The sequence below is a fragment of the Lissotriton helveticus genome, chromosome 4_2, assembly GCF_964261635.1.
Source record: "Lissotriton helveticus chromosome 4_2, aLisHel1.1, whole genome shotgun sequence".
NCBI lineage: Eukaryota > Metazoa > Chordata > Amphibia > Caudata > Salamandridae > Lissotriton > Lissotriton helveticus.
Window position 1 is genome coordinate 300742 of NC_136064.1, and position 26977 is coordinate 327718.

A 26977-nucleotide genomic window follows, 5' to 3' on the forward strand; every position below is an offset into this window, starting at 1 on the left:
CCTGCCTCAGCCTAACCACACCCTCGCATCTGGCCCATTTCTGCAGCTCATTCACCCACCTCCTGAATGAGGGGCCTTCCTTTGACTTCCAGTGCCAGGTGATCTCCCTCTGTGCCAGTATAAGCCCGAGGTCAATAAATTTACTCGTGAGTTTTGTCTTGGGCGTGTGCGGAAATCAAAGCAGTAGACATGCTGCCATGTCATATTCCACTTGTCGATCTGTAACCGCATTAAGGAGCTCCCCCACCTCCACCCAATACGTCCCCAATTTCGAGCACCCCCACAGCAAATGGTCCAGCTCTACCTCCAGCGCCAAGCATCTCGGGCTTGCCGCGTCCTGCACTTGGAAAAACCTCCGTAGTTTCCCCGGGGTCAAATAGGCCCTGTGGAGAATAAAAAAATGCACCTGCTGAAAGCGGGCATTTCTGCACCCCTTCCACGTCCTTTCCAGAATCTGGCCCCAGACCGTGTCTGATATGGGTTTCCCTATGCTCCCTTCCCATTTCTCTTTCAGGGCCGTAAGCGGCTCCAGCCCCTCCCGCAACATTCTAGAGTGGAGGCAAGTAACCGCCTTGATCGTACCCGCGGCCATCACCACATACTGACAGGTCATGGTCGTGTCGGGCTCCGCCAATCCTCCTCTCCAGTGTTTCTGCATTGCTGCCACTATCGCCGCATGCAACAGGTAACTTCCATCAGGTAGTCCAAACTGCTCCTGAAGTGCTCCGAAGGGGACCAAGACCCCATCAGTATACAGGTCTCCCACCACCAGAAGGCCCAAATCCTCCCATTCCATTAAAGGAGACCAGTCTCCCCCATGTGGCAGTGCCGTCAGCATCCCCAGAGGGCGCGCTGCTTTCGCTCTCTTTAAGCCCCTATGCCAGCACAGCTGCAGTGTCCGTTCCTCCATAGTCAAGCCTCTCAACTCTAGTTTCTGCTGCATGATCATATACGATAAAATGTGTCTTTGAATGCCTGTTCCTCTAACTTGTTCCGGTCCCCGGAATTCCCTAGCGATGTGTTGGGTTAGCACCTGTAACTGTGCCGCCAGGTAGTACAGCTCAAAGTCAGGGACCGCCATCCCTCCTTCAAGCTTGGGTCGCAGCAGTGTGTTCAGTGCCACCCTGCGCCTCCCATGGCCCCAGAGAAAGTCAATAACCATCGTCCTAAGTTCTTTAAAAAAACGTCCGGGGATCCACACCGGCAAGGTGCGAAAGTAGTAGAGCAGCCTGGGCAAGGCCACCATCTTTAGCCGTGCCACCCGGCCCTGTACCGAGAGTGGGAGAGACGCCCAGAAAGTCATGCAGCCCCTCAAGGCCCTAATGCAACGTCCCACATTACCCTCCAGCATATCTAGAGCCTGGTGGTATATGCAGACCCCTAAATAAGTGAAGCAATTACCTTCCCACACAACAGCCACTGTTAGTGGCGGGTAAGGCACATCCTTCCGCAACGGAAAAACACACGTTTTGTTCCAAATCACCTTAAGGCCCGACAGTGTCCCAAAGCTTGATAACATCGCAACAGCGCCTTCCAGCGCCACTCCCGTATCCTCCAAGTACAGCAACAGGTCGTCCGCATACAATGATATGTGGTGAAGTCCACCACCATTGCCAATCCCATTGTACATCTCCCCCACCCGCGCCTGGGCTGCCAGCGGCTCCATTGCGAATAACAGGGGAGATAGCGAGCATCCCTGTCTTGTCCCTCTATGCACCCGATAATCAGAGGATATCACAGAACCCAGTTTCACCCTAGCCGTTGCAGAAGAGTAGAGAACTCTCGTCCAGCGGCCGAATCGTTCACCCAAGCCAAATTTCTCCAGTACTCTATCAAGGTACACCCATTCTAGGCTGTCTAAGGCTTTCTCGATATCAACCATCAGCACCGCTGGTTTTTGCTCCGGTTCCAGTTGGCTCTCCAACACCCGCACCAAACAGCCAATATTATTGGAGGTGTTCCTAGTGGGAATGAACCCCGCCTGGTCCACGTGTATGAGAGTTGTCATGTGCGGCAACAGTCTAGTGGCCAAGATACGACTTAGGATTTTACAGTCCACCGTCAGCATAGACAACGGTCTATATGACGTAACATCTGTAGACACCCTGCCCGGTTTCAGCAGCGGGACCACCAGCGCCTCCCTCATTGATCGGGGCATGCACCCCTTCTCCAGGGCTTCAGAATATACTCCAAGCAGCTTGGGTGCCAAGACATCTGTATACTTGGCATAGAATTCATTCGGTAGGCCATCAACACCCGGCGTCTTATTCCTGGCCATTTGTTTAATGTCTACCCTGATCTCCGAAATCGTGATATCCCCTCCCAAGTCCTTCGCAGCATCGTCATCCAGCACCGGGAGTCGAACGCCCGCCAGGTAGGTCCCAATCTCAGAGGCGTCAGCCTCCAACTGACTTTCATATAAAGTCGAGTAATAATTCAAGAAGCACGACTGGATTTTGGTCTGCGAGTAGACCACCTCACCTGTCACCTCCCTTATACTCATGATTGGGCTCCCTCTAGGTTCTGGGTTAGCTAGTTTCGCTAGCAGCGTGCCCACCTTGTCCCCTTCCGCATGTACCTTGGCGGCATATAACTTATAATCATAGCACCTCAATCGTTCCGTCTCCGTTGCAACCAACTCCCTCGCTTCCTGCAGCCTGGATTGCAATTCTGGACGTTCAGGCCGTTGCCGTTCTAGTTCCCTCAACACACTCTCCGCCTTCTCCAAATCAGCCAGGACTGTCATTCTCACATTCAAAAACTTCCCTATGCAGAGGCCCCTCACCACCACCTTCATAGCATCCCATTCCACTGATCTAGAAGTGGCCGTACACTCATTCTCATCAAAATAATGCTCAATGCCTTGGCGGACAGTATCGCTAAACGCCTGGTCCTCCAGGGCGTCAGGTCGCAACCTCCATGTGGGGACCGCTGATCTCACTCGTTGCCATTGAACAGATACCAACAGGGGATTATGATCTGAGATGGTCCTAGCTAAATACTCCGTATATGTTACCATGGCGGCCAACGGACCACTGCACAAAACAGAATCTATCCGCACATGTAAAGCGTGTAGTGCCGAGAAAAATGAGTAGTCCCTAGAATCAGGATGTTGTTCTCGCCACACATCAATAAGTCCCCACTTCTCTTGCCAATCCTTCCTGTATGCAGCTAGTCTGCGCACCGGGGAGTCTGCCAGTGGCGGGTGGGATCTATCTAGCAGTACCTCTGTAATGGAGTTAAAGTTCCTCCCCCAGTATTATGGGACCTGCCAGATAATGAGCCAACGAACCAGACAACCCTCCAAAAAAGCGAGCCTGATCGTGTTGGGAGCGTACACACTGCATAAGACCACATCATGGCCGTACAACCTCCCCTCTACCACTACATAACGACCTTCAGGGTCCACCACATGGTTCGTGGCCTGAAAAGGGACTCCCTCTCTTATCCACACCAATGCTCCCCTTGCAAACGCCGAATAGGATGTGCCAAATCCCTGGCCATGGCATCTCCTCTGTAAGGCAATGCGGTCTCTTGCAGCAGCGCTATCTGGATACCCCGCCTCACCAGATAAGCATGCACCTTATAGCGCCTTGACATAGTCCGAAGACAACGGAAATTCCATGTTAGACATTTCAAATTAGGTAACATCCCCATGACAGGCAACATACAACCACCTCATCAGTATTACCTGATCGCCCACATCATTGCAGCACAACCCCTCAACGAAACCCCCTTACAAACACCCACAATAACTCCCACATCCCTCCCCCCCAGAACAGGACCTAAGATCACATCATCAGTCCCCATCCAAACATCAAACATAACACCCAATCCTCTATTCTGCAGTAGCCACTACAGATGGCCTTAAGGGCAGTGGGAGGGCGACCCAGGGCCAACCGGGGGCAGACCAAGCCCTCATCCCACGCCCTTGATCCCATATAATAGTTCAACACAGTACCTTCTGCTCTGCGGAGCACCAGGGTCTACAAACCCAACATAGTAAGTCAGCGTGGACCGCAGCCGAAATCATCACTCATTAAAGAGCCCATCTGCCGTCTGGGGGGTGACCAGTGGTCCCCCAGCGCCGTCTATGTCCGAGATGTCACCTCCAGACGGCCTTTCTTCTCCGTCAGACTCTGACACCACCGATTGCTCCTCACGTTGCGAGCGAGTCATCACTGCAGTTGCTACCAGAGCCCCTTTCTTGTCCGCCGCCATTTGATTATCCTGCATCGCCCTCTTAAGTCTGTTGCGCTTCCGGATGCGTTGTGATTTTCGTACCTGGGTAGGTTTCTGCCTCTCACTCTCTCCTCTACCTCTGCGGTCCGTCCCAGCTCTGTACGACTCAAGCCAGGCCCAAGCATCGTCGGGAGTCTGAAAAAAATGGGTCGAGCCATCCAATATCACTCGCAGCTTAGCAGGAAAGAGTAAGGAATACTGTAACCCCTCATCTCTTAGTTCTTTTTTCACAGCTAAATAAGAGGCTCTACGCTTTTGGACCTCCTGCGTGTAGTCCGGAAAGATCGTGACCGGGCTGTTATCCACCTGGAACGGACCTGTCGAACGTGGTCTTTGTATTAGCAGGTCCCTGTCCTTGAAATGTAGTACCTTTACCACCACCGGTCGCGGTGGGCGGCCCTGCAAAGGCGGCTGAGCTGGAACCCTATGCGCCCGTTCTAAAGAAAAGAAGGGGGATAGGCCCTCTGGGGCCACCACTGTCTTGAACCAATTCTCCATGTAGGCAACCGCGTCACTCCCTTCAACTTTTTCTGGCAAACCTACGACCCGTACGTTGTTCCTCCTATTTCGGCTTTCGGAATCTTCCGCTCTCTTCTCCAGTGTCGCCAAGTGCACGAGTATATCGGTCAGGTTATGTTCCGCCGTCACCACCGCTGGCTTGAGTTCCTGGAGCAGTAGCTCATTTTCTTTCACCCTGTCCCTTAACTCAGCGTGGTCCGCCCTCAAGAGGCCCAGGCCTGTGGCGACCTGTGCAATATCCTGATGTAAGGACTCCTTAGTGGCTGTGATAGCCTCCAGAATTCCATCCAATCTTTTGTTCAGTCTCTGCTCCAGCGCCGAACCCACTGGGTCTGGTTGAGCCTTATGGTCTGTGACCGGCTTGTTCGCCTGGCCTTGCCCCCGTTTCATTTTCAGTTTGCGACCATTCGCGGTCATTTCGAGCGCCAGTATTGCCATTTCCTGTATGGCTTCGGGTGGGTCGCCCGTACCTCCGACTACCGCCAGCTCGGCGTTTCTCCGAGTATATGCTTTGTTTAGTAGCTACCACACCTGGAAATCTAGTTGTCCGGAGGCCACCGCGCCCTCCCCCGCTCCGCCTTCAGATGGGCAAGCACCTTTCAATTTTTCCGTGTGCCCATACGTCAGGCCGCCTCCCTTACTCCGTACGCTGTCCCTCGCTCCAGCCCTGATCTCTCCACCACAGCACCCCGTGTATTGTTGGGGCCCAGCAGCGGGTCGATAAGTTCTTCCAGGCACCCGCAAGTCAGGAGCTCCGCCGCTAGCCTCAAAATGGCCGTTCCTAATCAGTTGCCACCTCCGCCGGTGGGACAGCGAGCACCGCTCAAGGGTCCGCCACCACTCTCCAGCAGGGAGTCAATGGCTCGTGAGCTTCCTCCTGTCTGGTAGGCCCCCCCAGCGTGTCCACCGCACCCCCCAGACGCACTGTCCGAAGAGGCCCCGAGCCGTGGACTGCAATTGTCACGCAACCGCGGGGGGTCCAATCTGGCACGCCAGCAGCATGTAGCGAGGATCCGTGGTCGTTCAGGGTGCAGCGCCGTGCGCTTCCCGGGCCCTGTTCCCCTCCTTCGATCCAGGTGCCAGCAATGCTGATAGTCCGACCACGCCACGCCGGAGATTCGCCCCCGGTTGCCGATCTCGTGAGTGGGTGCCAGCCCGTGCGACTGCGTTCATCTGGGGCCGGTCCCTCAGCGCCGTCCCCCCAGTCAATTATGTATTCACCCCCGGGGGCCACCGCGCTACACAGGGGCGTGAGGATGTACCGGCGCCACGACCCGGCACCACTGGTCGCCTATGGGCTGCGATCGGTGGCTCCAGATAACCCCCCACCTGCACAGTTCCCGGGTCGGCGTTCCTCCTCGGGGCCTCTCCGCAGCTTCCCGCTATCTGGCCCTCCTCACCAGCTGCCGCCGCAGGGGACACTCGGAAACAGAGGTCTTCCCCACACGGCTGCCATTTTAGGCATCAGGCGCCACACCAGCGATCGTCGCCCCTCGAGGCAGCGGGAGGTTCCACTTCTCTCCAGCCTCAGGTGTCATCCTTCACGGGGCGGCTCTCCTCCACTCACCTTTCCAGCCGCAGTTCGCCAGGGTTAGAGCTCCACAGTTCGTTTCGCCACTCCGCTTTCACTTTCCCCGGCTCGGGGCCACCGCCATCTTGCCCACAGACCGCTGCTCCATCAGCCCCGAACTCGGTTCTCCACACGCCGGGTCTCCGCTGCCACAGAAGTGTGCCCCAACTGCGCCTCCGGTGCTCCGAGCAGAGTGCTAGCGCCGCAAGTGGCTCCTAGGCGAGGTTAAACAGGAGAATTGCGGGATCAGGCGTGGAGCTACGGGCTCACGCCGCCATCCCCATCGGCGTCCAAGCCACGCCGCACCTACTACATCCTCACCCATGCTACAACTCTGCCCACACTACATTCTGCCCACTCCAGTGCAGCAGCTTCACATCCATCCATATGCCGAAACTAATTCACACAGGGGTAAATCCCTCAAGGTTCAAGACAGTGAATGGTCCACACATGGATTCTGAACTTAAAAGTCATCCCCTTCCTGTACACCTTAATGGGTGCAATGTCCTGCATCAAAGAAAGGGCTATGGTTTTTCACTGCTTTCTGAAGGTGTACACTCCATTGGGATCAATTTGCCCGTTTTTGAGAATTAACGGATCCACCATATTGCCACAAAACGAGGATATTATCACAACTGAGAAGATTCAATCAGGACCACTGAGGGTTGGGAGGAGTCCCACCTACTCAGGGCGAAACCTTTCTCTGTCACTGTACAACATAAAAAGGGCTAAGAGCTGCTTTATGGCCATAAGAAGACCTACTGGTGCTATACATACCAATACAATCAAAACAAATATTATCAGCCAAAGACCAGACATCAACTATCTCATAAAATACTGTAAGGACAGAGAAAGAACAGAAGGCAAATACAGCTACGTCTCTTATTTTGCCACACGCACTGGTACCACATCACATATCAATTAGTATCACGTAGTGACCTGCAGACTGGATAGTGAGAACATGTTATTGATGGAAGCATCTTCAATTAAAATTAAAAAAAATTGAGCGTATCTATTTATGTTCAATATTAAAAAATTTAAACATGGCTTTTTTTCTTGTTCTTGCGAGAAGAGAGTCAATGAAATGGAAATTGCACAGACGTATCACAGTTGAGCAAATAGAGGGCTGCACAGGCTGGTGTGCAGACTCTGCCATCAGCTAATGCTCTGAGCACGGCTTGTCTAGCTTGTTTTAGACAATAGGCAGGACTTTTGAATAACGAATCTCAATATTTAATATCCCCAATATCTATCTCGCAACATAATTATGTTCAGAAAGACTTTTAAAAATGACAGTTGATGGACAGAATACAGAACAATGTCATACATTCACCCCAGTACAGAGATCTGGGCCTAAATCCATCGTTTTTTTTGCACTCCACACCACCCCAGTTCAGACATGGCCATATGCAAATCAGCCTTGACCCTGTGCCTCATGGGAACAGTCCAGCCCGAACTGCCAAGCCATGTCTTTCCTGGACCGGAATCAAGCATCCTTGGACCGGTTTCTGGCTATCAGCCGTCTTCAGCCAGGATGGCTTGACTGCAGTGGTGTGGAAAGCATGGGACTCACGTCTGAGCATACCCATCCCACTCGGGGTGACAAATGCAACAAGCATTGGAAATGCAATAGGTCTCGCATTAGGAAAGTTTGAGCGATTGGTATTGTAAATGACACTTTTTTTTATTTATGTGTTGGTTTTGAAAATAGCAAAATTAATAGCTTTGTCAGTTATAATGTCAATAGTTTTAACCTTCGCAAATGTGACACCTATAGCATTTGTAATGCAATGTGTGTTGTATTTACGTGACTTAGATGTATTGATATTACAAATAACAATGGCTTTTAATTTTGTAAATAATTAATACTTAAATAAAAGTTATTGTAATTTATAATGGCAATCCCTTAAACGTTTGTAAATAACTTTTGTGTAGATTATGTTCAGTGTATTTTATTGTGACGAAAATCCAAGAACATTGCATTTGCACCTACACACACAGCCACACACACACACACACACACACACATACACACACATATAGACATGGTGGTGGTGGATGTGGTGGTGGTGGTGGTGGATGTGGTGGTGGTGGATGTGGTGTTGGTGGATGTGGTGTTGGTGGATGCGGTGGTGGTGGATGCGGTGGTGGTGGTGGATGTGGTGGTGGATGTGGTGGTGGTGGATGTGGTGGTGGTGGAAGTGGTGGTGGATGTGTTGGATGTGGTGGATGTGGTGGTGGTGGGTGTGGTGGTGTATGTGGTGGATGTGGTGTTGGTGGATGCGGTGGTGGTGGATGTGGTGGTGGTGGATGTGGTGGTGGTGGATGCGGTGGTGGTGGAAGTGGTGGTGGATGTGTTGGATGTGGTGGTGGATGTGGTGGTGGTGGATGTGGTGAAAGTGGTGGTGGTGGTGGATGTGGTGGTGGATGCGGTGGATGTGGCGGTGGATGTCATGGTGGATGTGGAGGTGATGCTGGATGTGGTGGTGGATGTGGTGGTGGATGTGGTGGTGGATGTGGTGGTGATGGTGGATGTGGTGGTGGATGCGGTGGATGTGGTGGTGGTGGATGCGGTGGTGGTGGTGAATGCAGTGGTGGTGGATGGGGAGGTGGTGGTGGTGGATGGGGTGGTGGATGTAGTGGTGGTGGGTGTGGTTAAAGTGTTGGTGGATGTGGTGGTGGATGTGGTGGTGGTGGATGCGGTGGTGGTGGTGAATGTGGTGTTGGTGGTGGATGCGGTGGTGGATGTAGTGGTGGTGGAAGTGGTGGTGGACGTGTTAGATGTGGTGGTGGATGTGGTGGATGTGGTGAAAGTGGTGGTGGATGTGGTGGTGGTGGTGGATGTGGTGGTGGTGGGGGATGTGGTGGATGTGGTGGTGGATGTCATGGTGGATGTGGCGGTGGATGTCATGGTGGATGTGGAGGTGATGGTGGATGTGGTGGTGGTGGATGCAGTGGATGTGGTGGTGGTGGTGGTGGATGCGGTGGTGGTGGTGGATGCAGTGGTGGTGGTGGATGGGGTGTTGGTGGTGGATGCAGCGGTGGTGGTGGTGGATGGGGTGGTGGTGGTGGTGGATGTAGCGGTGGATGTGGTGGTGGTGGGTGTGGTGAAAGTGGTGGTGGATGTGGTGGTGGGTGTGGTGGTGTATGTGGTGGGTGTGGTGGTGTATGTGGTGGTGGTGGATGCGGTGGTGGATGTGGTGGTGGTGGTGGATGTGGTGTTGGTGGATGCGGTGGTGGTGGTGGTGTTACCTGGGTTGGATTGTTTATAAATGATGTGATTGCAGTTCATCTATTTGATCTCCTCGACGACCAGATGGTTGTAGGAAATGGTATATGTATTGGCCATGAAATAAAATACAGTTAAACCTAAAACAGCAATTTGTGGATTATAGATAGTCTCTGTAGGCCTAATGTATGAAAGGATTTTTCTCGTCTCTATGGGGAATATGTGTTAATGTATAGGGGCCTTTGAAGCTCTGTCACCTACATGCCCTTGCAATATGGTGATATCCAACCCAGACACTGCTCAGAGCAGCATCTGGATTGGCTGGTGCAGGCTAGCTCAGCGCTTTGAAAGGCACTGGGGTCCTGTGCCTGCTCTCCAACGCAGGTTGGAGAGTTTGAACTGCGCATGTCGGTTTGGCCGTATCAAGGTAGTTGGCCAAAATAACATGTGCATTTCAAAGTGAAGGCACCACTCGTCATTGTTTGCATTTAGCAACAATGACGCACTGGCCCTGCACTCTCCATTCGGCAGAAAGCTGGAAAAGGAAAGTGGTATTAAACCATTTTATTTTCCAGCTTTCTATGCAGCAGTGTGTGTGTGTGTGTGTGTGTGTGTGGGGGGGGGGCGGGGTGCTCGTATGGAGGCCCCGCCACTGACTGTCTGTAGTATTAACCTCCGTGTGAGGGTTCCAATGACAATTCATTCTAATTCTGTTAATCAGAATCCAGATGTGCAGCCTTTTACTTTAAAAAAAAAAAAAACATTTTTAGGAACCTAATTTTGATTTGGTTCATCATTTTTTTTGCCTCTGGTCCCTTTTAATGTCCAGGAACTATCATGGCTGCTTCGGGGTGGGGGTTGTTGGACCTGTTGATTTCTCTAGTAAAGGAGAGATGCGCTGGCACAGCAGCTGCCCTAACATGTCGGAGAAACTGTGGAATTGGAGGGAAAATCTTTATTTGGATGAATGTTGGTGGTGCTCCAATGTCTCCGACATGTTGATGAGATTAAAACTTCCTTACTGAATAACGTGATGCACGCTCATGTGTCACTCGTTTGTTCCAAAGCACTGTGGTAGTTGTGCGAGGCACCACAAGGGCCAGAAGGAGTGAACTTGCTGCAAAGTATAAGGAAACTGTTGACTGTATTGTGTAAAATACGGTTTGCAGATTACATGACTATAAGTGCAGTTTTGACATAGAGCTTGTCAAATTTTGCACATAAATACATATGTGTTTTTACATGCCACTCGGTCAATTGCAGTCTTTCAGGACAGAACTTTAACAAAACTGAGCTCAAATTGATTGTAAAATGGCAATTGAAAGGAGGATGCAGAAAAAGATGTTGGAAGCGCAAAAGCAAGGCTTTTAAACAAAGCAAATTGGATTGTTTTCGAGACTGAAATGTATGCTAGTAAAAGATTCAGTGATCCCGGCTCAGAGCGCTGGCTGAAATGTATGCTAGTAAAAGATTCAGTGATCCCGGCTCAGAGCGCTGGCTTCCAAATATGGGCGGAGTGGGGAGAGCGGCATGAGGGTGTGAAGCAGCAGGGGCCTGAGACGCGGCCGCCTTTGCTGTGGTAATGCAGGCAAGCGGCTGGTGGCATTGTGCACGCGCTTTCACATGCACTTCAAGAAATCGCCTGGGAATTGCCTGATCTCGGTAAGCTCTGTTTAAGCTGCTATATATCGAGCTCCCGCTCAATGCGCATGCGCATTGAGATAGGTCGCTCGACCTAAAAATGACAGTTGATGGACAGAATGCAGAACAATGTCATACATTCACCCCAGTACAGAGATCTGGGCCTAAATCCATCGTTTTTTTGCACTCCACACTACCCCAGTTCAGACATGGCCATATGCATATCAGCCCACCCCCTTTTGTACCATAGAAAGACTTTTAAGTCACCTGGTCTTAGACACTACCCTGCAACCCTAAACTATATCTATTTCAGATTTGAACACTTTTTAAGTAGGAACCCATTGCCTTTCTCTATTGCTTTTTAAGAGCTCCAACACCACGCTTGTTAGGTCACCCTATATACATTTCTAAATAAGACCGTACGTAATGGTACATCACTGTGAATTAGAGAGATGGTCTCTGGAACTTTACAATGAAAAGTAACATGTCATAGCTAGTATTATAAGGGAAAGTTCCTTTAGTTGATTGGCTACTAGTATTTCATAGAGCGCTTGACAGATCTTACAGATGTGTATGGTTTTCTTAAGTTATATGCACATTCCAGCACATTTAATAAAAAAAGTAAGCTTTTTTATACTTTAATGAACTATTATACATGAGAACCTTGAAAGTTGTGTTTAAGATAGGAAGACAACTGGAAAACTGCATATCGATAAGAATGGTTTATGTATGTTTAAGCGTAAATAATTCTGGTGAAGTTCTGGGCAACAGGAGCCTGGCCGGTGTTGGAACTGGTTGCTTTACCAAGTTGGTCTGAAGCATGTATTGTAGGATGGTACCGAGAGGGCTCTATCCACCAACAGGACTAACACTGTTTTACAACAAAACGAGATTGTCACAGAGTGTGAACAAACAAACTCTGTTTAAGTAAATTTTTCTAAAATGGATATTTCAATTTAAAAATATTGAATGCATCGAATTATAAAATTTCGTTTAAGGTATGTGGAATATTTAGTTTTTGTGACCCTTACATCTTTACCACTCCCACTTTGGTCCAACCTGCATTAGTTACATTATTATATTATACTTGTTTTGCAAACATCTGTTTTATTGCAGAGAAGGTTTCCTATGGACTTCTATTTTGCTGAGATTCGTTTGTATATGTAGATACGTTTGGGATGTGAAAAGTCAGTAAGAATTGTGATCCGAGTATAGGTTCAAAGCTACAATCTATGCAGGACCTACATGCTCCTTCACAATCATCTATTACCTCATTTCCCAAATTTCTTAACAGAATCCTGTGTGTAACTAATAAAATCCGAACCCTGCACACACACACAACAAGATCAGTTGGCAGCTTCTCTTGCCACACTGCTAGGAGAGAAAACTCCCTCCCTACCCAGGTCCAGCAGCTCCCTCAACCTCGCGACAAGAACTGAACCCTATATCCTTCACAACAGCTCACCCATAGACAACCCTCTGGGTGATGTCACCAGCGGGTCACTCCTCCACTGAACTCCAGCCTTTGTACAGTGCTCCGTTGCTTTGCATTTAGGATTGCAGCTACAAGTTCCCATAAATACATATACCGACATTTTTAATTTCTAGTTCCCCCTCACCTGTCGCCTTCTTCCCCATCCTCAAGCCTACCGACTGTTAATTGTTATTCCAGCGATAAATGGTATTTGTGTAGCTTCCAGTGACATAGCACCAACGTCATTTTGGGAGGCCAGCCTCTGCCTGGCCACCCTTGTAGGATAGCCGGCTTTAAGATTACTGTGTAACTGAGGCTTTGGAAGCCTTCCCAAGGAGTTGCCGCAGTGTGGAGCTGTGCTCGGTAAAAAGTGCAGCCGGCAGTAACTCGTGATACTCCACTGTGCTGTTGTCACCCTCTATTTCACATAGTTCAGTAATGCATGAATGTCTAAGATATGATTTGTGACCATAGCAGGTCATCTTAGGCTCTCGAACCTGTGGCTTTGTTCATGCAACTAATCGACGTGGCTATGGCAGCGCGTGCGCCTCAAAGTGCATCGCCGTTGCCATTTCACAACATATAGATGACCATCACTATCTGAAACACGTCACAGCAAGACATGCACATAATGCAGCAGACTGGCAGACAAGGGGTGTGACTGCATCAGATGCCCACAGAAGGCTGAGGTGCACCACAGGAGGACGGGTAATGCTCTGCACGATCACAGTAGGCTGTAGGCGCGACACAGCCACTAGGAAGGTGTCTACGCGAAGAAGTGGAAGAGCAGCCTCAGATGTAGCATTGTCTCCCTCACCAATGGTTTCTAGATAGACTGGAGTCAGGCGCTATGGACAGGGGGGCTCAGAGGTCAGATGGAACAAATACAACTAATTTTTATGCGAGTCACATATCCTGTTTGAAGGAAGACATTCAGTGAGCAGAAAATTACCTTCCACCTTTTTGTCTCTCAGGAACATTATTGAGATGGAAAAGTAATAATTATTCAACTGGAATGGATGATGCTCTAAGACTACAACATCCTAAGTGATAGGAATGTCAGTGAATGTTGAACAAAAACATATATTGTAGGACAAAAATGACACTGGCATCTATGGCCTTCTCCTTCTTCTGCCAGACAGATCTCTATTGGCCCGTGCATATACCCCCACCGTACATATTCCCCACCCCTGCTTCGAACGACAGAGGTGTTGCCAGCAGCAGCTTTGTTGACAGTCACAGTGTTTTGTGTGGGAGTCTCCTCGTGCTCCAGGCTGGGTGCTGGGACCCTCTCTTGTAGGTATCTTTAGTCTGTACTTGGTCTGGTGCACAACGCCCCTGGACCACACCAGGAAGAGGCGGACTTTACAATGACAACATGAAAGCAGTGGTCATTAGTTCATCCAATGAGCTGATGTACGTGCAGGTGTTTGTGTGCTCTGCCTTGGCTTTTCTCTGGTTTGTCAGGAGGTGCACTGCCTGTGATGACTCTACTGACCTGGTTAACAGTCTAGATTTCACCTTACGAAGCAAATGCAGAGGTGAAAGCCTGGTCTATGACCCCATGATCAGGGCAAGGATATTGTTCTCTTGCACCATCAACATTAACGTTTAAAGCTCCTTAACTATGCTGCAGAAGGAGTGCTGTCATGGCTTTCACAGGGCGGCAATGCTGCCTTCCTCTGTGCGAGGATGCAGCTCTGAGGGTGCAAGCTCTCTACCGCATGTGAGGTGATGAAGCCCCTGCTGGTAGACAGGGTGTACTGCAAGCTCCATCACCATCATTAGCTATGGCAGGTATATTCCAGGTGTCATATTCTTGCAACGGGGGCAGCGAAAGGTAACAGGTGGTTAGTGACAGTTGAGTATAAGTCATTTATACATTAATTGTGCAGTCACAAAGTCACCAGACATATTAGCATGGAGCGCACTACAATCCGAGAAGCACATAACCACCACTATCTGAAAAGTACACATGTACAGTGCCACCTGCTGGCAGTAACAATCACTCACAGCTTCACCCATTGGATGCTGCATGTGACCCATCATTCAACGTGTTCTACGGTACAGTGCACAGGTCAATAGCAAGATTGCATTGTATTTGACTGACCATTAATTGAGTCAGCCATTGCTAACAAGTCAAGTTATACACATTACTTTATAAAAGATGTTCGTCTAGGCATTTGGCATTTTCCTGCTATTTGATCGTTTGGTGAGGCATCTCTGGATGTCACTCCTTATACTACCTCTGATTACTTCTGGTGATCTGGTCTATGATTGTTACCTTGATCACCAGCCGGCTGGACTACGGCAACACACTGTACGCAGAAACCACCACCGAACTCATGCAAAGACTCCAGATGATACAGAACCCACTGCCCAGAGTGATCCTCAACCTCGTCAAACAGACCCACATCACCCAGCACCTGAGGAACCTCCACTGGCTCCCCGACCAGAAAAGATTCTATTACTGACACTCTCCTACAAAGCCCTCCACGAACAAGGACCAGCATACATGAACCACCGCCTGAACTTCCACCAACCAGCCAGAAACCTTTGCTACGCCTCCCTCACCCTCACGCAGGCACCAGGCATCTGCCATGGTCCTAGCGGAGGTTGGTTCTTCTACCACCTCATCACCAAGCCCTCCCACGCCATCTCCGAACATCACCCTAGCTGACAAGACTTCAGGAAGAGACTCCAGACCTGGCTTTTTGACTAAGCCCCGCAACCCAGCGCCTGGATACCCTCACAGGTGATAAGCTGCACTTTACAAGTACTGATTGATTGATTGAGAAATGCCAGTGCTAGAACCTCTTCCTTTCCAAGATGCATCTTCTAGATGGCCTGTCAGCTTCTCGTTTACATAGGGTCCACGTCCTATCAGGGTGTACAGGTGACATCCCCGGTACAGTGAGTGTTTCCCAACATAATGACAAGGTTTTGCATCATAACCCTTTTCTGCCTTCGCTTTTGAGCCACACAAACAGGATTTCCTGCAGCACGTCACACACTTCTAGGATGTTCAGCTCTTCATCTGAGAGCTTCTTTCTACTTTGTCCATGGCTAGGAGAACTGTCCCAGCCTGCCATGCTACGCTGCTCCCAGCTCTTTAAACCCACATGGTACTGCCCACATCACAGTACGTCTGCTTCTCTAAGCTTCAGCAAATGCACCTGCCATCGTGTGAGACGCTATTATACACTACCAGCTCAATGAGTAAGCTATTGCCACCCAACCTTCTAAAATGACCACTTACGCACCCCTGTAAACATAAGCTGAACCCCCACATTACACATTGAACACAACATAGTTATAACCGAATGGAAAGGCAGACTAATGGCCGGTGAGCACCGTACACAAAAAAAGCAACATAAAGAAGTGCTTGCCTTTGCAACAATTCAATCTCTAATAATTAGTCCCAATAGTTCTAATCCTCAACTTAAAGCATCAAGTCATTACAAGTGATATCCTGGCCAACGTCTGCCTGTGTACATAAAGGCATGCAATTAGGTATTTATGAGTAGAAATGATAGTTTCGGGCAATTACTTGTGCTATCTGTGCATCTGGCCATAAAGGGGCACTACAAACTTTAGTTTACTTACCATCATAAAACAATGTCAACAAGGGATTGGAGCTCCTTAGAGAAGAACCATGCATGAGGCTTGGAAGTCAAACGTAGTCAGGTATGCTGGGCCAGAGGTGTATCATCAACGACAAGCATGTTGGATTTAACATGCAAGTCCAAGCAGTTTCGGAAGAGTCAACTTGGCATATGACTGAGCACGCAATCATACCATAACAAAATAGTGTTGAAACTATGGCACAGGCATTTCACTCAGCACTGAAAGAAGTCCTCTCAGGGGTGGGAAACACATGCAGTAGTTTTCTTGCCACACCATCGCTTTCCCATTCCCTTCACCCCTCGAACAACAACACAATGCGTGGACTAAGTGCCTCGAAACAGGTTGGCGTTAATTCACTGACTATGTTGAATTCTTATTCTTACAGCAAGTACTAACCTACCTCTACAATGTCGTCATCAAAGAGCAGCCAGAAGCCATGACTCTTTACGATGGTGATGTAGTGCCCTCGGTTTGGACCACTGCAGGAGAAAATACAGGATATAATTAGATTAAAGGGGCATCCGGCTGTGGCTTCTGCTCAACCATTCACGAAGCCACATATTGGTCACTCTTATAATATTGTTCAAGGACGCACAGCTCCATCTTTATGCACAATTTACACCATCTGATGATCTGCTGTAAAGTGGAGTACTGAAGTAAGGAACTGGAATTGCTAAGTTCCTTATCCCCGTCCAATCTATAGGGATACGGAGGGCAGAGAGAGTGATGCAGCATATGGAGCTTACCTGCCACAGTGAACAACCACTGCCACAAGGTCGTACATTCGGTCTGGGTTCGTGGCATCCCCTGAAGTGTTGAAAAGCCGGAGCTCCAGCGGGAAGACCACGCGGTAGGACAGTTTGGTATATCGGTGCAGCTGGTCCATGTACTTAAACCTTTTTAAGTGCAGAGCAAGAATCATGGGTAGCTTCTTCACCTTCATCCTGACAATGTAAACAGAAGAGAACAAGACAGGGTGAACCTGGTGCACGTGTGGCTTAGTTAGGATGCAGTTGTGGCTGCATGACCACATAAAGAAACTGGCAAATGGGCTCTTGTTTTTGAGATCTTCATTGGTGGAGGTTAAAGTTCCAATGCTGAGAGTTTCACAAAATGAACATGCAGTGGCAACAATAAGAGACATCAATGAAGAACATTCACAAACCATCATAAGTAATACTGCACATGCACTCAAGAAACTAGATCGTAAGCTGGAGTACAGAATAAATAAGTCCTAATGTCCCTCGCTATGGCATAATCGTGACATCAAAATAAACTGGTAAAGCACTTGTGGTCAGAATAGGTAGAAAGACAAATAATGCTTGTCAAAGACCGGGGTACAAGAGAGAATCACCTCCCTTTTATAGATCTGTAAAGCAAACAAACTAGTTCATCTGGACAGTTACAGGTTTTTTTAAACTCAAAGTAGTGATGAGTAAATGTGGTTGGTTGCTCCTACCGACGATTCTCACCAACAGGCTTTCTAGCGCTAGACATAAACAGCTACTAAAGCAGGCTTCTCCGAGGAGTAACTCGTGAGGTACTAGTAGCTCCAGCTCCTTGTAAGTAGCTCTCCTGTGTGCAGCACAGCCTATTAAATTAGAAGCTATTTGCTTTGTTGAATTATATGTATATCAAAATTGAAAAGCTTTTATTCAACACAAGATTTTGTGCATTTCCAGAACTCATAAGCTGATGGTTGGAGAAAAACTGTTGGATTTTCAAAATATATTTAAAGTAGAAGGATACATTGTGTGACACTGGGGACACATATTACTAATATTATTACCATGAAGCACGGGGCAGTGCACCTATGGCCTTTATGTAGTACCCACAAACAGACATTATACATTGATAAAGCTTTTTACATTACTGCTCACAGCCCTGTCTGAAGAACTGAGGGGGGCGCTATTTGGAATCATGTACAGGGTGGCCAATAAGGTAATCTTGCCTGATAAATCCACAATTACAACACAAATAATATTAGTAGCTCAGGCTGCTTTTACTGAACATAAAAAGCTCTTACTATAGAAAAGGTTGGAGACCCCTGCTTTAAGATATACAAATTTCGGTCCCCTAATGAGTCGTCAATCGCTACAAAACTAAACAAAAAATGGAATTCAACCCAGTCTCATAAAAACCGTGCCCCAGTACCCAAAGATAACTATATAAACATATGTAAATCACCATTTATGAATAGAATTACAATCACTCTTGCTCAATCCAGATTATGGACAACCCAAGATGCATTGTTGAGCCAAGAAAAACTCTTCAACTTGGGTCTTTTAGATTCGAACAAAAGCAAGAGTTGTGAAAAAGAACCACACAAACTCCAAAATGAGTTTTATCATTGTGCACATATAAAATCATAATGGAATGAAATTCCAAGCTGCCATAAAGAAATTTTCCACATACACTTAGTCCTAAACTGCTGATAGTTGCTTTAGGAATATTCACAAGACCTCCAACCTCGCTATTAAACTACAACAACAAGACCTTTTTCTAGCCCTCAACATCAAAACCATCCTGGTGGATTAGAAAAACACTAAAACCGTTACGATACATACATGGTGGACTTGGCTTTGTTTCACAAGAAGAGTTGATAACATTCTTTTCACAAAAACACACTTGATCAACTCTCTCTGAAACGCCAGATCGATGCAGTCGCCTCTGCCTGCTTCCACTTCCACACCCTTCGCATGCTACGAAAGATCTTCAAGTGGCTACCCATCGACACCAGGAAAGCCGTCTCTCAAGTCCTAGTCACCAGCCAACTGGACACTGGCGACGCACTCTACGCAGGACTCACCACCCAACTCCTGAAGAGACTCCAGACGATACAGAACTCAGCTGCCAGACTCATCCTCGACATCCCCAAAAGGACCCACAACACCCCTCACCTCAGGAACCTCAACTGGCTCCCCATTCAGAAAATCTGCCAATTCAAGATGTTGACACATGCCTTCAAGGCTGTGCATGATCAAGGCCCAGCATACATCAACTATCGCCTGAACGTCAACCAACCCTTCAGACTCCTGTGCTCCACCTCCCTCTCTCACATGCCCCACATCTGCCAAAACATCTCCTACCTCGCCGCCAAGTCCAGGGACGACCTCACCCTCTCTCCTTGAACTGATCCCAGCAAGAACTCACTGCCTGGATACCCTCACGAGGGATGAGCAGTGCTCTACAAGTCCGAACTGATTGACTGAGAATCCAAACAACTTTGGAACAAACTCACTCTCTGCTTACAGAAAGGAAACCTCTTTCAGTAAACATCCCTATACAAGATTAAACTTACATACTATACACAGGCCAGAGAACCAAACTCCACCACCCTCTATGGCTGACAGTTACACCTTTTCATCTCTCTACACAGCTCTTTTCTATTTTCTCATCTCTTCTCAAATCCTCTCTCAGATATGATAGAAAAGACTGCATTGTATATTAATCACTAGTGAAAGACACAAACTGGGTTTTCTGTCGATTGCTACAATGCATCATCTAATATGAAAGAAATGTCTCATATAGCTAATAAAGGTAAGATGTAGACATTCTGTACAACCCTAGCACACACAAATATTATCTTCCAGGTCCCAGGGTTTCAGTCTAATCATCAGATCATCAAGGTGTATATTATTGCTATACTCTTACTGTACCACGGTTGTGACTACCTTCTGCAGATTGTGTAAGGTCTTTATTCTTTCTTTAAAAACTAATAAAAACTTTGGAAATGGAAAAAAGAAATAAACAAGATGACATTAATAAACCAATTTCGTTTTTTTAAACTTTAGGGCAAATCCTGGACTATTTATGGCAAGGATTCACCTTTCATTTCCCTCAGTGATTAATGGCGATTGTTTACACACTCCACCAATGCAGGTCTTATGATTGAATTCCAATGGTCTATAAGAAGGGATGTTCTAAAAACTGCAAAAAACATGTATGATAAACTCCTATTTCAAAAGACTCACCTGATAGAGTCTCGGTCCCATCACCTCTTTTAGGCTGTGTGGCTTCACAAATGTCATTCATTCCAGATTTACGCTCACTTTTACATAGCCAAGGGGTCTGGTGTGACATCCAAGGGGTACATAATAGTCTCTTGATCTCCTGATGGGTACAGCTATACCTGCCCAAATGTGTATGCTCTACTACCTTTATTGACTTCCTCTCTCACTTCCTTCAGTCCACTTTGGCATTTTACTGATCGCTAGATACTTCTACAGAGTTATGGACTGGGATCTTCATCGCTTCTCTACGTAACTGGTTACCCGCTCAGAATGCCCTCCCTCGTGCCTAGTTTCATCTGCTCCTTTGATTTTTCTTATATGGAGGCTCGCTTCACCCCATGACTAGAGCATATACCTTCTTCAGGAGCCCACAGCTTGTTCTCCAAATTAGAATATCTCTTTATACTACATTTTAAATTCCATTTTATATCAACAAACGCTACACCTTTCACCAAAACCTCTACCCTTTCTTCCCTTCCTTTCCTGTACTCTCCCCTCTTGCTCCCCCCCCCCCGTCCCTGGCCACCTCTTCCCTCTCAGCCTCTTTCTCACATATTTCTGACTGCAACGCCGGGTTCTTGTATAGATTACGAATGTCAGGTTAATTGGTATCCTGTTCATTTATTTATTTAAAAATATTTTTATTGATCAATTGTAAGACAGACAAATAGGCAATAAATTACACACAATACCTGCAAGTTACATGTTGCACCGCATTTAGGACAGAGGTCAGAAAAAACATATGCATTAAACAGTCGCTATTCTGTCTCTATTTCTCCGCAGCTCCAATTCCACAACAGGTGATATACATATCTCTCCTCTATAGGAATTCCACTTTGACCATTTTCTATCCCAATTCTTCGGGCACCCCCTGCCTATAAACACTTCTTTCTCAGCTACCATACATCTGTCAAATTCTTTCAACCATATTGCCACTGCTGGCTGCGCCCCTCCACCCCATCCTCTCGCTATCTCCCTCTTGATCAGCGTGAAGCCCAGCGTTGCAAGCTGCTGTTCCGTCTCAGTTAGGTCTGTATCATCCCATATATTAAGCAGACCCAAGGGGGCGTCTGGCTAAACGTCTTCCCCAGTGCAGATTGCACATGAGTTATGGCCCTGTCCCACAATTTCCGCGCTAACGGGCAGTCCCACACCATATGATAAAAGGTGGCCGGCTGTCGGCAACCCTTCAAACACAGGTCATCTTGTCGAGATCCAATTTTCGCTAGTGTTATTCCCGTCATATTGGAGCAGTGCAGGATACGAAGCTGGATTAGCCTAAATCAAGCGTGATTGCCGCCTCTCTAGGTGACATCAACGCCTGTAGGCAATCTTCCTCGTCAATCAGCCCAAGGTCTTCCTCCCATCGCTCCTTAAGCTTTCCAAAAGAATCAGGCATATTATTACTACGTTTTTTATAGGTCAAGGAGATTGCCTTGGATTGCAACAGCCCATCCAATAGGCGGTCTTCAAGGGTGACGATTCCGGTATATCCTCGCAGTTAGCGAAGGCCGTTTGCAAAGCGTGCCTAATTTGCAGATACCTAAAAACTCTCACGGGGCCAACTGATAGGTCTTTTGTAACTCCTCTAATTTAAGAATCGCTCCTCTTTTAATCAAGTCTTTGACTGTCGAGATACCAATGACATCCCATCTGTCAAACCCCGGGTGATAGCAAAGCATGCCGAGCTTCTGTGAAGACCACAATGGCGTTGCCTTGGTGAGCACCCCTGCCCAGCCCAGACGTGAGTTAGCTAATTGCCAGATCTGTATCGTATGCAGAGTGGGGCCAATATAGCTTTGCTTCTTTGTGTAGGAACACAGAGCCATGAGATACCCCGACCTATCCATCTGATACCTTTCCAGGGCACATGCCGGGCCATCTGGTGGGGCTTACAGCCATCTATTTTCAGCCACCAAGTGGGAGGCCCAGTAATGCAACCGTACATCGGGGAGCGCAATGCCCCCATCATACCACCCTTTCGTCAATTTCTGTAAACGCAATCCTCGGGGCTCTTCCATCCCACAACAGAGTGTGAATCTCCCCCTCCACCCCTACAAAATATGTATCTGAAATCTTGTGCAGGCAGTTCTGTAGAATGTACAAAAATCTGTGGAGGGCCAGCATTTTAAAAAGAGCAGCGCGGCCCACCAGCGACAGAGGCGGCGACCTCCAATGCTTATCATCTGAGCGCAGCCTAGCCAACGGAGGTGCCAAATTCCGTCTGTAAAAGAGAACCTGATCGGTGTTATGAAGACTCCGAGGTATTTAAAGCCATCCGTCGAGACCTGCAGTGCACAGTCTTTAGGGAGACGGGGGGTCTGCCCATGTAGCACATACAGCACGGACTTACTCCAGTTGATTGAGTATCCTGAATACTTCCCAAAGTTTGTGAAAATGTTAAGAACAGTGTGGATCGATTTGTACGGAGAGGCAAGATATAACAATATGTCATCGGCATATAGAGATATTCTATCTTCACACTCGCCCGACCATCTAAAACCCCGCACCAATGCGTCTCGGCGGATCCAGGCCGCCAAGGGCTCCAGCATAAGGGAAAACAACAGTGGTGATAGAGGACACCCCTGTCTGGTGCCTTTCCTCAGGGTGAACTTTCGGGACGTATAATTGTTGACTCTGACCTGTCCCTGAATGTCAGTATATAGCAACCGCACCCACCGTATAAACTTAGGGCCCAACCCAGCTCTCACCAGAACTTCAAAAAGATACGGCCATTCGATCGAATCAAAGGCCATGGATGCATCAAGTGACAGTATGACTGCATCCTCCTCCAGAAATTCCCGACGTGCCATCACATTATGGAGTCGGCGGATGTTAAGGGCAGTGTTTCTCCCAGGCATGAAGCCGGACTGGTCTGGGTGCACCAGAGATGAGATCACTGTTCCCAGCCGCATGGCGAGGACTTTTGCCAAGACCTTTGCCTTAATGTTAATTAGTGAAATCGGCCTATACGAACGACAGTCGTCCACCGGCTTTCAGGCCGTAAGGATAACAACTATACTGGCTAGACGCTGGTCAGGCGGCAAAACTCCCCTCTCCCAGCTTTCTTGATACAATGCCTGCAGGTGCGGGACCACTTGGGAGGCCACAGCCTTAAGGAACTCCACTGGGATATAATTTGGCCCCATCGCCTTCCCAGACTTAATTTGGCCAATCGACTTTTTAATCTCCACACTCGATATAGCCGCATCTAGCGTTTCCCTACCTATATCCGAAAGAGTTGGCACGTTACTATCCGCCAGAAGCTGACGCGATTCTTCCTCTGTATACGTCGTAGAGGGAGAACACACTTTTTTTTTTTAAAACCTTTATCACTTCACATGAATACAAGCATGGGCCTACAACCATCCCGGCCGGCCGCTAATCAATTCGTAAGGTAAGCAGAGCAATATGGAAGGAAACAGCGGTCCATAAGCCGGGGTAAGGTAAGCATCCAGGATACGACTCGTATTTAAGCGTACAGCGTAATAAGCAGGATTTACGAAGGTTAATTTTACAATGAAAAAATAAAACAGAAAAAATAACAGAAGAAGTGCCAGACGGTCACACATGATCCTACAATAGCAACATGAAACAGAAATCCGCAATGAGTGCGAAGACACTTGAGAATATGGGGGCAAGGCATACGAGTCAGGATAAATGTAAACAGCACATAAACGTCATGTCGAATCAGCACCCCAGCCCTTAAAAACAAAACAGATTGTAGGAAACATGAAGACGACGACACCTAGAAAAAGAAAAAGGAAAGGGCCATAGAGACAAAGGAAGGACAAAGAAACAACCCTCTTCCCCCTACCCTGCACCCCTGCAGAAGGCTACGGCCTACCCCCCCCCCAGCAGCGTGCCTATCGCCCTAAAGATGAGACCCAAAATATAGAATAAAAAAGGGAAGAAAGAAGAAAAAATAGGAAGAAGGGCCATCGATCAGACCACCCGGCCCCCCCCTCACCTATCGCGCACAGTAGACATCAGAAGCAAAGGCAGAAGAGCCACAGTAAGCAAGAATCATGAAGTCAATCGGTAACAGCCCCGTGGAGTGTCCCTCCAAAACACCGTCAGCTAACATCGTGTTCCATCATATCCTAAACGAATTCAACCCTGGCCTTCTCTATCAATAGGACCCACAGATGGCCATTCATCAATCGGCATACAGTACAGTGTGGTGGGTCCAACCGAACCGGGCGGTCCGGGAAGCGCCAATACTCCATGGGACTGTGGCCCCCAAGTCTCAGTCAAGTATGCATGGCGGAACTCCGTCTGCGGCAGTACCGATACCGAAAACATCCCCCAGGCAGAACACAGTCTCTCCTGCCAGGAGGAGAAAGACACACAGTCCGACAAGCGTTGAAAAGCCGCCGGGGCAACCCAAACTATGGATCGATGTCGTCTCTCCCGCCGCCGCACAGACAAGGGCCCCGTCGAGTCCCTCCCAAACACAACAGTGCAATCCAAAGCGATGTCACGGACCGGGTCTATCTGCATCTCCACAAACGTAGGCGCAGCTGGAACATCCATCACTGACGCAAAGGCGGGGACATCGGCGCTTCCTTGCGATTCATCCCCACCCATGTGGAGCGGTGGGACAACAATGGCGGCCATCCACCTTCCCAGATCCCGGGCATCCCGGATCAGGGTATTATGCAGAGTTGTTAACGCAGCCAAAACATCTCTGGACGTGGGCTCTCTCTCGTGTCGCCAGACCCCAGGACTCTCCCGCATAGCGGCTTCTCTGCCCGGGTGAGGTGTGCGTACGAGGGTGCTATCCGCCATCTCAGTTGCTCCAGCCTCGTCTTTCTCCACCTCACCTCGGGACCGGGTCTCACAGCAGGGAGGAACAGGATTCACAACGGGAATCTCACAAGCCAAGGCAGGTTTCTCAGCGGAGAGTCACCAAAAGGCTAAAAACTCCGCCGCACCCTGGGGGCCGAACGCTGACTCCGGGCAAAGTCGGTAACGGGCCCGGATACAACACCGGAATGGGGGGCTAAGAAACATGCACCTCCCTCGACCCAGCTGCATCACACTCCCCACGTGGGTCTCCGCCAGTTGGGCTGGGTCGGCATTGCCTCCATCGGCACTCAAATCGGCAGGTCCCACCGGCCGAGTCCTCACCATCACCAGAGGCCGCTGTTGTTGCAGTCGCGGCCGGCCACTCTCCGCACTCGAGACCCCGGTCCCAACTCCGTGAAGGCCTCAAAACAGTCGGGGACACTCCAACGGGTCTGCAGCAAGCAGAAGCCTCAGGAGCAATCGGTAAGTGAAAGGGACTCTTCGCCTACATGTAGATACCGTTGCAGCTCAGGATAAGTGCCAGGATGTATGTGCGGGGTGAGGAGGCTCACGGAGCCGAGCGGTTACGCAGCCATCTCGATCGCCATCTTGGCTCCTCCCCCCCCGAGAGAACACACTTTCTCAAAGGAATCTGCAAACACCTATGCTACATCTCCGGGGTGCTGCAGAACCTTACCATTAAGCAGCATTAATCGGGGCACCCACTACGTACCCTGCTCTCTTCTCTCCAGCCACGCCAGCGTCTTTCCCGCCCTGTCTCCAAGCTCAGAGCCTATGCTGGGTAGCCACCTGTTTAGCCAACATGTGTTCACGTGATATGATTTTATACTCTTCCTGCTTCAATGCCAAGCAATGTAGTGCCTCCTCCAAAGGATTTAACACATGAGCCGCCTCCAGTCCTTGAAGGGCCTCCTCCAACTCCACTAGAATCTCACGCCTTTTAGCGAGATACTTCACTTTCAACGACAGGGCGTACCCCTTCAGAACCACTTTATATGCCTCCCATAATGTTTGCGCCGATTCCACCGACCCTAAATTTTCTTCCAGGAAGTACCATGTTTGCACTCCGAGCTCCTCCTTGATATCCGGAATTTTAAACAGCCACAGGTTGATGACAATGGTGCAGCTCTGTTGCCGCTCTCCATGAGTGAACTCCACTCCCACCGGGGAGTGATCTGAAATGCCTCAGGGATATGTCTGGGGATTTCTAAAATTACTCACTGAGGCCGTGTATGTTAAAAAGTAGTCTATTTGAGAGAGACTACAATGCACACTAGAAAAATACGTGAAGCTGGAGTCTACGGTCTGCAGCTCCCGTCCCACGTCCGAGAGGCCCATTGTCGCGGTGTTCCTGTTTATTTTTATACTATAGCTCCAGCTTGGATTTCTCCAGTATGTTAAGTGATCGGAGACTGTTGCTTTTCCACTACTGGAGAGAGCGAAGGGTGCTGGCCCTTATCAACACTAGATCCTCCCAATGACACTCCACTTGTGACCATTCATCTGAAAGGTACTTTTAGAGTGGGCACATAGGGAGCTTTGCATGAGGCCCTCATATAGTTGAGGAGCATTAAAGTACAAACTGTGAGAGGACGAAGTGCCTGAAAAAAGAAGCTGCTGGAATGCCGCTAGGGTAAGCTTTGCCAAGACTGCATTTTGGACGGACCCCAGGAAGTTCTGGACTTAAAGTGGTTCAAGGCAGGGTTTGGTGGCATTTATTGTAAACCCCGAGCTGTGTAGTAGACAGACTGCAGCTTGGGTGTGGATTGGGTAGTCTCGTCTGCTTGCCCTCTTGCTCAACCAGTGACCCCATTTCTGAGGTGGGCTGCTAGTCATTTAGTTAAAACCCT

General features: G+C 48.7%; 1 protein-coding gene across 1 annotated transcript in view; it reads right to left on the reverse strand.

The window, feature by feature from the left end:
* Positions 1–26977, reverse strand: part of LOC144752165 (ubiquitin carboxyl-terminal hydrolase 12-like) — a 268084-nt gene that overhangs the window by 13803 nt on the left and 227304 nt on the right. The window contains exons 7-8 of the mRNA XM_078640092.1: positions 17049–17246; positions 16703–16781 (exon numbers count right to left, since the gene is read on the reverse strand). Of these exons, the coding sequence (XP_078496218.1) occupies positions 16703–16781; positions 17049–17246 (277 nt within the window). The remainder of the gene's footprint in view (positions 1–16702; positions 16782–17048; positions 17247–26977) is intronic.